The 13,261-nt window shown below is 44.1% G+C and overlaps 1 protein-coding gene across 2 annotated transcripts in view; it reads right to left on the reverse strand.

Annotated features, from left to right (window-relative positions):
- Window positions 1-13,261, reverse strand: part of GLRA1 (glycine receptor alpha 1) — a 93,420-nt gene that overhangs the window by 12,967 nt on the left and 67,192 nt on the right. For both annotated transcript variants that reach the window (XM_080988516.1, XM_080988515.1), the window contains exons 4-7: window positions 11,646-11,869; window positions 7,030-7,112; window positions 5,515-5,652; window positions 2,328-2,542 (exon numbers count right to left, since the gene is read on the reverse strand). In XM_080988516.1, coding sequence (XP_080844642.1) covers window positions 2,328-2,542; window positions 5,515-5,652; window positions 7,030-7,112; window positions 11,646-11,869 — 660 coding nt within the window. The remainder of the gene's footprint in view (window positions 1-2,327; window positions 2,543-5,514; window positions 5,653-7,029; window positions 7,113-11,645; window positions 11,870-13,261) is intronic.

The following is a 13,261-nucleotide window of genomic DNA, read 5'->3' on the forward strand; positions in this document are numbered from 1 at the left end:
TCTATCACATGACGGTGTATGTTTTGACTCCACAGAGTGGGAAGTGACGGAGCCAGGATGTTTGTGTTACTGTGTTCCGTGAAGTGGGACTATTGTCCTTTGTTTTCTCTCTCTTTGCTGTCTGACGCTAGAGAGAGAGGGAGCCATGTTGCAGTGCTCCGTGTGTGTTTATATGTAAATAAAGTAGATTAGCCAAAATGCTGAGTTGTTGAGGTCTGTTACACAAACTACAAAGACTCTGCGGATCCCTAAGTGTGCCGGTGTCTGTTGGCATCAGTCGCTGTGATGTTCCAGCTGAAGAAAGCTTTTGAAGCTCCCGAAAGAACAACCAGGAGGGAGAGAATATGCCAGTCGGGCATGTGTCTCTGCCAGGGTCCTACTCGAGAGTAGGACGAGCTCCTGACAGTTACTTCTCTGATCACTCTTCACTTTACCCTGTAACTCAGTCACTGTAAGGACATCACTTAATGTCAAGGTGCTTCATCTCAGCTCATTTGATCACTACACATATTTGGGTGAAGCAAAATCCCAACAGACTTTTTTTTTCTTGAAAGAAAAAGAAAAGACACTTCAGAAGGGGATGATTTAGATCAGAGAAGCCAAAGAGGAAGGAGTACTTAATCCTGCTCTGATAATTTCTCTGCTCTAAATTGCCCCCCTTCCACCAGCTGCTTTCTTCCCCACAGAATTTCACATCTAGGAAGGTAAAGATACACTTGAAACACTTTGTTCAGTTGTGGGTGTATTGTGCAACAAGAGAAAGCAGCGTGCAGACTGGCAGGGGGGAGAGTTAGGTTAAGCCTACCAGCCTCAATTTCTCCCCTCAAAATGATTCTCTTCCCAGATCAGCTTTTCTTTCAAACAGGTTTTATTACATGCATTTGAAAGCAAGGTTTAGTTCAGCCTTAAGAAATGATACTTTCAATAGGATCCCTTAAAAGTGAACTGTAGCTATTACCTGGCTGGCTACTGTCAACAAGAGTTAAATTAGTTCTGCTTTAATGTCTTCTTTTTATTATTATGATTACCATTAATTAATCCATACTAATAATTTTTGACAGTTAATTCACAAGCTGCAATTCATAACGACAGCTTAAGAGGGGAGAAAACAAGACGATGAAATGGTGATAACCAATATATAATGTGTTAATCACTAAACTTCAAGTCATTAATATTATATATTTTCTTCTAGGACTAGAGTAAATCTTCTGGTATAATCTAATTAAAGTGGGTATTGTATAAATGTATATATTTTAAATATACAGCTTTCAAAAAATAGTAATTTTATTTTCTTGTTCCTTACCTACTCTGAATCTAATTAAATGCATAAGTACCACTGCTTAAGTATTCCATGGTCTTTTTAGCTGATTCTGTATCTGAGGATCTTCTCTGTTTTTCCCATTTCTTTGCAGTCACAATTCATGCTGCAATTATCATATTATTAACCTGTTCTTGGTCATTTCCAGGGACCACATCTTCATTATATTATCAAAAGCTTACTGGAGAGACAGGTAATACACAAAATAATCTTAAAAAAATAACCTCTGCGACATCATTCGAAAACTGATGGATTTTGCCATTGTTTCACTGCATATGGAGATAATCCTGGAGAGATACAATGCCAGTGCAGAGCCATTATTTCACTACTGATTCGGTTTAATTTAACTGGTGTTAAACGCTTTATCTTCCGGTGAAGTAATTACCCATTTGGAAGCTTACTTCACTTTGGAAGAAAGTGAAAGGGATCCACCGATTATATATGCTAAGGGTTTGGGGTGGGGAATATGGGAAACAGCTGAGGAATATGCCAAGCTGGTGTTTTGAAAGGTGTTAGCTGCAAAAAGCTACTTAGGGACATAAAGGTAAAGGTAAAGGGACCCCTGACTGTTAAGTCCAGTCACGGATGACTCTGGGGTTGCGGCGCTCATCTCGCCTTACTGGCCGAGGGAGCAGGCGTTTGTCCTCAGACAGCTTCCAGGTCATGTGGTCAGCATGACTAAGCCACTTCTGGCGAACCAGAGCAGCATACGGAAACGCTGTTTACCTTCCCCATTGGAGTGGTACCTATTTATCTACTTGCACTTTGATGTGCTTTCAAACTGCTAGGTTGGCAGGCGCTGGGACCGAGCAACGGGAACTCACCCCTCGCGGGGATTCAAACTGCCGACCTTCTGATTGGCAAGCCCTAGGCTCTGTGGTTTAGACATTTACCAGATTGGAATATTTGCACCTGCAACCCAATCCTTTATAACTAGAGATGCTCTAACTGAGCTCTGCCTGCTCCCATAGGGATTTCTGAATTACCTGCTTCAAAGAGGACATTTTACCTTGGGCAAAGATGCTCGGGAACCAGAGCTCTGCGTGGTCATAGTGAGCACAGTAGTGATGCCCAGACCAACTCGGGCAGGCGCAGCATCCATGTTGATCCAGAAGGAGATCCAGGAGAGAATTACAATCAGCAGACTGGGGATGTACATCTGGATCAGGTAGTAGCCCATCTGCCGCTCCAGGTGGAAACGAGCTTCTATGCAGGTGAACTTGCCTAGGAATGAACCAGGAAAAGGTTAGCCTAATAGGGATCAGCAGGGGCATGTGAGAGTCTTGATAGGAAGCACTTTTAGGCAAGAGGTCACCAGCTCAAATAACCATTTCCTACCCTAGGATTCAGCTATACAGCTGCAACTATAATGTTTTAAGTGCCCTATATACAAATGCGACACTAGATGGTGCTGATGAGTGCTGATGAGCTAATGGCAAATTCCATATATATTTTACAACTTTTTTTTTTAAAAAAAAAAATTTCACAGCAGTTTTTTATATATACGGTGTGTATATCTATCTATCTATACCATTTATCTATACCATCTATCTATTATCTATCTATCATCTATCTATCTATCTATCTATCTATCTATCTATCTATCTATCATCTATCTATCATCTATCTATCTATCTATCTATCTATCTATCTATCTATCTGTCATCTATCTATCTATCTATCTATCTATCTATCTCTGTGTAGATTCAGCCCTGGGCACAATTTCAGGGCTGCTTCACAGGTGACACTTTCCCTAACAGGGAAAGTTTTGCAGATTGCAACATCCTAGTTAGTTGGGAAATTGTGTTGGGCAGTTGGTTCCCAGAGCAAAGTAGGCATAAGCCCTCACTTGCTTCCTGGTTTCTTTGTCCTTTCAAACAACAGAGCAACAAGTACTTAGCAGCTTCCTATCAGGAATACTAAACTGCAACCCACCTGTGGGGATAGATGTGTGCTCTTCAGCCTGCATATGTCTGAATTGAAGGAATTATTGAAACTGCATGCTCCATCTCCCAAATTAGAGGCATCCCATGTATACAGAGAGCGCTTGTTTACAAAACCTTTCAGAGATTTACTTGCAGATTCGATGAACTGTCAAGTGTTGGCAGATCCTACTTTTAAAATAGTACAGAAAACTTAAGGGGTTGCATCTAATGATAGTTCTGCTTAGAGTAAACTCATAGAAATTGAGGAACATGACTCACTTAGTACAACTTGCTCGGAAGATTATAGTAAGAATAATGCGAATGTTTGCTGTATTTTTTGGTATATGCCTTGGGTGCTGTATTCTTTCAGAAAAGGTGAGATATGTTGTTTTGAATAAAATAAATAAATCCTTTCCTGAGCTCCAGCTGCAAAGGCATGCATTTGGGAAAACAACCAGTTGTGGATCATATTTGCATGTAAAGGTCCTGCCACTGTCTAAACCCATTGAAATCAGTTGACAAGTCCATACATTTTGATGGGTCTACTCTGAGTATTATTTAGTTGGATATCACCCAAGACATTCTAGAATTAGTAAAAAAAAATTAATTTCACAGGCAATATATTTTCTTCCTGAAAAATTAAGGGTTTTTTTGCTGACATTTTTCTTGTCACAACTGAGATCCTCTAATTTTTGCAGTGTTTCTACCATTTCTACTTTAACTGCAAAGCAAGTTGATTTAAAAATAAATAAATTGCCGTAAACCACAGAACAGCTCTCAAAATTTTAAATAAAATTTTGAGCATTTACTAATGTATCCAGTGTTTTCATTTGTTGTTTTGCTACACAAACACACTAGCTAAAGCTGCAATCCTTACCTGGTAGTGAGTCCCCCTGATTTTAATAGGACTTACTTCTGAGTAGACAGGGTTAGGCTTGCAGCCTAAGTCTCCTTTTTATCTGAACTTACTGCATGCTCTGTTCCCAATTATATGGGACTCAAGCTCCAGAACTGTGATTATCTATATGTAACAAGAACCAGAGAGTTGCTGTAGCAATTTTTCCTGGATTCCCAGTACCATTCTGTATAATAAAGGGATTGGTATGACACCACTCCACTGTGTATTACCTCACCCTTGCCTAACATCGTAGGTTGCAGTGAGGGTGTGGAAACTAACAATGTGATGACTAGGGGTGTTGGAGAATTCTAGTGAAACAGAAACAAGGTTGGAAATCATCAATGTTCACTTACTCATCCCATATTCAGACTGGAAATCAATCCAGCAAATGCAATGTTGTTCATGCTTTCAAGTTGCAACCAACATGCAATTGACTAGGGTTCCCCACCCCTGCCATTTGCATTGCATTTTCTTTGCACTGAAATGAATGGCATGGAGTAACAGAATGACAATGTGACTTAAGCAATTGACTTAATAAATTATGTCAATTATATCATTTTGCCACAGCAGACAGTGTGCCAAAAACAGGGCTTTTTGCAGAAGATGAGCGGCAGCGGAACGGAACCAGAGCAGCATGCAATGAACATGTGATACAACAGAAAATGATGCCTAGTGATGGAATCTTGTCACATTACTAGTAAGGAGGGAGGGAGTTCCACGTCTCTTGTAATATCTAGTTCTGCTTTTAGAGTGTTCCAAACACAAGAAGCTGCTGTAAATAACATTTTGGTCTGATGTAGCAACTTTGCTAACTTTGCTATCGATTAGATGGCTCGTTGAACAAGTGGCGTGGTTGGTGTTTATCACTAAAGAGAAGTGCTGAACAAAATGTGTGGAGCCAGAATCTCATCAGTTGACTACAGTGGTGCCCCACAAGACGAATGCCTCGCAAGACGGAAAACCCGCTAGACGAAAGGGTTTTCCGTTTTTGAGTTGCTTCGCAGGACGAATTTCCCTATGGGGTTGCTTCGCAAGACGAAAATGTCTTGCGAGTCTTGAGATTTTTTTCCCCGCTTCCCCCCCCCTTTATCTAAGCCGCTAAGCCTTTAATAGCCTTTTAGCAGCTAAGCCGCTAAGCCGCTAAGCCTTTAATAGCCGCTAAACCGCTAATAGCGCTAATCTGTTAAGCCGCTAATAGGGTTGCTTCGCAAGACGAAAAACCGCTAGACGAAGACACTCGCGGAACGGATTAATTTCGTCTTGCGAGGCGCCACTGTATTTCTAGGGAGGAACATTTAGCATATATCGGCCATCACTGACTTGCATTATAATGCTTAGCATGGTAATGCAAGAAGTGCAAGTCCACCACTGACCTGTATTGTAATGCTTCGTGCAGTAGCGCAAGTCCTTTTCTTCCTTTAGGATGAACTGAGGCAGGGTTAAATCATCAGCAACCTGCACAGCTCCTTTCTCTTGCCACTCAAATATCAGATCGTTCATTGTGTAGCCAACTATAAACAGCAGAGGGAAAAACAAAACACTTTAGCATGAACTGTGATTTGCACTGGATTCAAATGCTTGGAGGGGCCAAGAAATAATAGCCCCAAAGCTGTTTTGAGTTAGATGTGTTTCTGAACTCTGAATAGGTTCACTGTGGAAGGGATGTTGGGTGCACACATTTGCAAGCGTGGATTAATTTAAAGACATATAAAAAGAAGTGTACACAGGGCGAAATGGCAATGGGGGCTTAAGGTAAAATTCAGATGACCAACTGACATGGCTAACATTCAAATCTAGTACAGTGGTGCATTGGTTCTCAAACTTAAACTGTTCTGGGAGTCCGTTTGACTCCCGAAACCGTTCGAAAACCAAGGCATGGCTTCCAAATGGCTGCAGGAGCTTCCTGCACTCAATCGGAAGCCGTGTTGGACATTTGGCTTCCGAAAAACATTCACAAACATACTTCTGGATTTGCGGCATTTGGGAGCTGATGTGTTTGGCAACTAAGCCATTCGAGAACCGAGGTACGACTTTAGTACAAACATTTTGTCTCTTAACAGCAAGATACACACATATAACGGATGCTGCTCCCTGCCAGACAGTCCACAATTTACAGGAGGGTCAAAACTAGATGCTAGGGTAAATGCAGAACTGCTACCTAGAGGGGCTGCTGCTCATTTAGTTTTCTCCTCCCCTTATCTGACACCTACATGCCTTGTGATGTGTCATCATGACATTCTGCATTATCTGGGCTCCGCCACTGGCAGCTAGTGATGTCGAGCAGGGGTGAAGAAATGTGAAACACCACAGCACCAAGAGATCTACTAGGCATCAGGCAGACACCAGGGAACGAGGCAGATGGCAGCCATTTTTGTTGACAGCAGAGCATTCAGCACAAAAGCCTTCATCAACCTGGTGCCACTCAGATATAGCTGGACTACAGCTCCCATCAGCCTCAAAGGAGTTGCTGTCCAATATCATCTGGAGAACACCTGGCTGGTGAAGATAGTGCCTTTAAATGGACTCAACAGGAATGAAGGACAGAGGACAAGGGCTGATAAATATTGAGCAAGTATTGTATCACACAGTCTTCTCCAGACAAAGGATTTTTGTTGTTGCCCTCTACCCCAGAGTATTCTCCACTGAGAATCTGTTGAAGCAAGCTAAATTTAAGCTGGACGGCTTGAACACTGGCAGGGAGTGTGATCAGAGAAGCATGAAAACTTGCACATGACAACACAGTCTGTCCCAATGCTTCATCTCTTCCTTCTTCCCTCCGGTTTCTCTTTCATAATTGGAGGATTCGGCTAAGAGCTGAACAGATGATGCAGTGGAAGTCTGTGTGCAGAATGGCAGCTATTTTTAGAGGGGAAACCTTCAAGACTCACAGCTCTCCAACTGCATAATACATGTCTGGACGTCCATGGGGAAGTTCTTCAGATCCATGGGACAAGCCAGCGTCAAGGTGATCCTGTGAAAGGAACAGAGACCGTGATTCGAGATGCTTCAAGCTGATGTGACAAGCAAGTTGCACTAAAGTCATTGGGGTGACAACTGAGGTGAGCAGGGGTCACCCTCAGGCCTATGGGCAGGGGAGGGAGATACAGAGAGCACAACCCCCTGACTTCTGGAAACAGGGCCATGCTCCAAACATTAACTCCATTAATGCTGCTTAATATTTATGCTCCCCAACATAGATATCTCCACATATGAAAAGGCAGAACATCCAGAGGAACCTATGAGGCAATCTTCACTGGCTATGAAAATTCAATTACATTTTTTTGGGGGGCAGGGGCAGGGACAGGGGTAGCATTAAAACATTAAATTCCCTCAACCAGCAGTTTGAAATGCTCCATCACCATGGGGTATATTGTGCCAAGTCTGATGATCACGTGTGCTAAGGACACAGCTATCAGGTGAGGAGAAAATGTTCCTACATGTTCTGTAGCAAGAGAAACAGTGAAAGCTACCAGTGTCAGAATCAGATTGGACCCATTTCCCCCAACAACAGCTGCAATAACAGGAGCACTTGCAGGTAATTGCATCAGAGAGAGACCCAGGTCAGGTCCACAACATTTTGCTACCTGAGGCGAAGGACGATATGGTGCGCCCTCCCGCAACCCCATTTGCTCTGCAGAAGCTGACTGGCAGCTGAATCGTACAACAATATTGGCAATGCAATAGCATCCTTCTGTGCACCCAAGGGTTGCAGGCGAGTTTTTAAGGGATGCCAGACAGGCCTACGGGACATATAGGGCAGCTGACAACTAACTCATTCTGTCTGCACAAGGATTTTTTAAATCACACAACAGAATGTTTGCCCCTTGCCTTCATTTTGCAGGTGCCCTGTGCTCTGGAGGGTTTTGAGGAAACCTATAAAGACTGAAGGGGGTGCATAGCGGGGAGGGTGGGAAGCCCTACTGCAACCGGCAGGAACCCTTGTGCTGATGGAATGAGTGGGTTGGATACCACCCATAGCTCTGATCTACGGGTGGAATGACCAAGGGGCTCAGGAGGAACGGCAGATGGAAAGACTGCTGTTGCTGTCTCTCAAAATCTGTCACATGGCATGAGGCAAATAGTGATAGGGTTGACCTTGGAGAGATCCAACCCAGCTGATCCCTGATCTGTTCATTGTATGATGATGAACACAGTCCTACGGAAGATGCTGCCCCCCCTCTCATTGGGGTCCTTTCAGACCCTGCAATGGCCCCTGTTTAAAAAATATATTTTTTGTTTGTTTGTTTTTCCACCATTCATTCGAGGATCACAGGGCAGTTTACAATATAAAAACACAAAATTCCATAAAATCGTAACAAACAAAAACAATAACACACACACATGGTTTAAAAGGTCATAGATTGTTTAATTAGCCAAAGGCCTGGGAGAAAAGGAATGTTTTTGCCTGGCACCTAAAGGTGTTGAACAAAGGTGCCAGGCAAGCCTCTCCCAGTATCCCCCATCCTGTTTAGGGAGCACAGGGGCCCAAGAAAGAAAGGGGGGGGGAGTCCCATTGAACGAGCAGACCTCATTCCCCCCCAAACATACTCAACTTAGCACACACAACAACTTGACTCCATAGGACTTTCTTCTGAGTAGGCATGACTAGGGTCATACTGTAGATCACTCCACCTTTCCCAACACCAGCCTCCATGAGTATTGCTCCTCCGTACACCTTTCAGACACGAGAGGTATGAGAACACATGTCTCTCACCTCTCTGAACATAACTATAAATGGTAGGTCACCTTTGGTGGCAGTTGTTTTATTACCTACCTATTGTTAGCTGGAAAGCATTTCAAACAGCTGTGTGAATTAAAGCTTTAGGTTCCCAAAGAGCTGGGCTACGTGCTTGGACTACGGCTTTGCTGTCTGCTGCTTGAACTGAAGCCACCTCCTGGGTTTCCTCCCCCCTTCCTTTTTTGTCTGCATTACTACACTGGCTGTTTATTCTGTTCCTCAGCACACCAGCACGACACCTGCGACATGAGCCAGGTGTCCCCGTGGGATGTGCCCCTGTGCATTTTGGGATTGCACTGCAAGGCTTCAGCAAGCCAGAGTTTGCAAACATTGCACGAGTTCACAGAAAGGTAGTCTTTAGAATCTATTGTCAGCGCTTTCCCTCTCTAGCATTAGGCTGCACTTAACAGGAAAATTGCATATTCTTAATTGCATTCTTTTTAGGAGAGCGGGGAGGCGGCGGGAAGGGAGGTTCGGAGGTGGCTAGAATGGATTATTTCCAAATTGAAATCAGTGCGGTTATCTCAGTTCACATAGCATTAATCTGAAATCCAATGACCCAGAAATAACTGTGTTGAGAAATGGTGGGGGGGAAAGCCAGATCTATCTGGTTCTACTGTGTGATTTGCCCTCTCTCGAAATAATTTTCATTCTCCTCCAAGCAAAGGAGACTGAGCTGGAACATCTTTCAAACTGTAATATACCAGTGTGCGGAGAATCCCCTTATATATTCTCATATTGTACCAAATTTTCAAAGAAGTGCTGCTGCAAAGGGCAGCACTAATGTCTGTCGCATGTTCTCTAGAATTTTTTTCTAGAATCTCTGTGGTCCACTGAGGTATTGCCATTTTACAAAGCAAGACTACGTACAGTAGTACCTCGGGTTACGAACTTACTTTGTTCCAGAGGTCCATTATTAACCCGAAACAGTTCTTAACCTGAGGTGCGTTTTTGCTAATGGGGCCTGCCGCTGCGCAATTTCTGTTCTCATCCTGGGGCAAAGTTCTCAACCCGAAGCACTACTTCCAGATTAGTGGAGTTTGTAACCCAAAGTGTTTGTAACCCGAGATACCACTGTACTCAGGATTTTGTAACAGTGAATCAGGCACAATGAATCACGGTAAAGTGATCCTGAATATGGCTGAAGTTTACACACCAAGGGTGGCAAACCTGCTCCAGGCTGTGATTGGCCTTCTGGGTCTCCTCCTGACCATCAGCTGTCTGGCAGCGAGCAGCTGAGAGGTCAAAGGGCAAAGTGTGCAACTGCAGTTCCTTTGTCTGCAAGACAATCAAGGCAGAGGGGAAAGTGTCTTGGCAGAGAGGCAGATGTGTTCCTTACAAATACTCAAAAAGTCATATATGAATTTTGCAATTGCATGCATGTAGTTTTTGGGATGCACATGCATTTTGAAAGTTGAGGTTTGAAACAGTTGTATGGCAGGCCTTGCAGTTTCCCCGTGTGTTGAGCTTATTTGGTGGATTCTACTTGAGATTACTGAGTTGCTTTTTGCATTTTGCACAGTCAGGAGATATAAAGGATGCTAGAGAGCATCTCCTGCCCACCAACATTCACAAACCTTGGGGGAGAGGGGGAAAGGCTACAGAGAAAACGAAAAGGAAAGCTTCCGTGTATCTGTTTACATGGCAAATAGTTTTGTGCGGGTGTATATGTGTATGTAATTGTGTGCCTTCTTTTGGCTCTCACTCCACGCACCTCTTGAATGCAACCCCTGAGCTCTTTCTACTAGGAAGCACAGCTCCTGGCTTGAAAATGGCGCCCCATCCCTTCTACACAAACCTACTTTGGTGGGATTTTTGTTGGAATAGATATGCATGGGATATTGCTGCATGTGTTTTTTTCTATAGAATCTAAGAGGCACCATGCCCAGTCTGACTAATGTGTCATATGTTAAAGAAATCTAAGATAGTGGAAAAGTTTAGTGCAGCCCTTGGCACACTGGCCCTATTGTTTGCCCTTCTGATATAGGAACAAACCTTGGTGCCTGCTGAACCACGCCTTGTTGTCAGTAACCCTAGCCATCTTAGATCTTGTTAACTCATGTAGTGTAAGAACAAACAATTATCTCAGGGCTGAATTGGCCATTAAGCAAAATAAGCGCTATACAGTCATACCTCATGTTATGTCTGCTTCAGGTTGCATGTTTTCGTTTTGCATCCCACGGCAACCCAGAAGTACCGGAATGGGTTACTTCCGGGTTTCGCCACTCGCGCATGCGCAGAAGTGCTAAATTGCGCTGTGCGCCTGCACAGACACAGCACTTTGAGTTGCGGGCTTTTCACGTTATGGATGGGCCTCTGGAACAGATCCTGTCTGTAACACGAGGTACCACTGTAATTTTCCATTGCCAAATTTACCATGGAACATAAGGTGCAGCTGAACCAGGTTCCGCAAAAAAGGCTCCCACAATATGTGTGTCATAAGTTCAGGGCAACAAAAAATGTAAAAACAAGATTCAGTCATGCTGAACTTTATGCAATAACTGTAGAAGACAATATTTTACGGTTTGTTATTGTTTATATTTCAAATTAGATATCTATGGGGGCACCAAAAACTTTTAAGTGCTTAGGGCTTCTAAAGGTCTTAATTCAGCCCTGAAATATCTTCACATGATTTCATGCTTTTGCAATATCATTTTAAATGGAACATTACTCCAGAATTCATGTTGCAGTCTAGTTCAAGATTCAACATATGAAGGACCCACACCCTGGAGACTTGCAAAGGGTCTCCATGCTTCCTTTTCTCACCTGATACTGTACAGGACATTCCCATTTCTGGCGATGCGCAGAAGTTTGTTATCTGTGGTGATCTCATGGAAATGAGCCCCTTTTTCATTAGCAAAGAACAAATCGGGTTTCCAGATGGAGTCCAACATGGATGGGTCCAAGTCCAAGGAATCATCTGGATACTCGTTGTATGCCAGCCGGGGGTCATTCCACTGCTGCCGCAAGAAAATATTCACTCTGTAATCCTGCATGGAAGAAAGAAAAGCAAAGTTATGGGATGCCCCAAGGAAGGTATCAGAAATGGCCAGAAACTGCAATGCTAAATGCAGCAGGAAGGGCACTGAAAAGCAGCTGAGACTGAATGAACAAAGCAAATGCAAAGTCTTTACTACTGCTAGGGTCAGGGTCTTTCTCTGCGAGTTTCGCTGCTGGTGCTATTTCTTCAGGAAGTGCCTGTATTTTTAGCTCTGTAGCCAAAGGGGTTATCACAGGGCAAACAGCTGCAGCCGACACCTGTTCCATGCTGCGATTTTCAGACCATCCATCGAGAGACCAGGGCTGTGGTTTATCAGACTGAAGAGGGGATATTATCCAGGCTCATGGAATAGGCACTGCAGGATCCTCTCCCAGGTTGGGCTGGGGTCACACAATGATGAAATACCTCTTTGGTATATTGAGAATGTGCAGAGGATGGAAGGTAGTTCTTGGGAGTATTCCACCTGTTTCTTAAGATTAATGGTAATTTCCAGAGCCCTTTAGAAGCAAGCAAGCAAGCAAGCAAGCTATTCTACAGTTGAATTTCATAACAGCTCTATGAGATCAATTCTGTTTTGCACATGGGTCTCCCATGGCCAAGACCTGGGGACACTATGGAGGGAGAAGATTGGGCAAGAGAATGGCTTGCAACAGAACAAAGCCCAGAAGACAGTGCTCATCCAGAAGGCTCTGTGAGAAGAAAGCCCCATTAATCAGCACTGCTGCTACCTCCCCAGCCCAAGAAAGTTGCCCCATCCTCATCTGAAGACTGCCTACAAACTCTCAGTAGAACAGGAGCCCCCATCCCCGTCACTGCCTGAAGAATCAAGCACTGATAACTTTCCCAGAGGGTGTGAAGCAGGAAACCTTGACCTACCTCTACAGCTCATTTGAAGTTCTGATTGTCTCCAGACCTTTCCTGGAGCAGCATCCTAGCTTGCTTGCTGCTGTAAAGGTAAAGGTACCCCTGCCCGTACGGGCCAGTCGTGTCCGACTCTAGGGTTGCGCGCTCATCTCGCTCAAGAGGCCGGGAGCCAGCGCTGTCTGGAGATACTTCCGGGTCACGTGGCCAGCGTGACGAAGCGGCATCTGGTGAGCCAGCACCAGCGCTGCACACGGAAACGCTGTTTACCTTCCGGCTATAAAGCAGCACCTATTTATCTACTTGCACTTAGGGGTGCTTTTGAACTGCTAGGTGGGCAGGAGCTGGGACCGAACGACGGGAGCTCACCCCGCCGCGGGGATTCGAACCGCCAACCTTGTGATCAGCAAGTCCTAGGCACTGAGGTTTTACCCACAGCGCCACCCGCGTCCCGCTTGCTGCTGTATCCATCTCAAATTTCCCTCAGCTCCATGTGGAGCTGTCCATGGTTCTGCTCTGT

Source organism: Podarcis pityusensis (genome assembly GCF_964106645.2).
Source record: "Podarcis pityusensis genome assembly, chromosome: 2".
NCBI classification, from domain to species: domain Eukaryota; kingdom Metazoa; phylum Chordata; class Lepidosauria; order Squamata; family Lacertidae; genus Podarcis; species Podarcis pityusensis.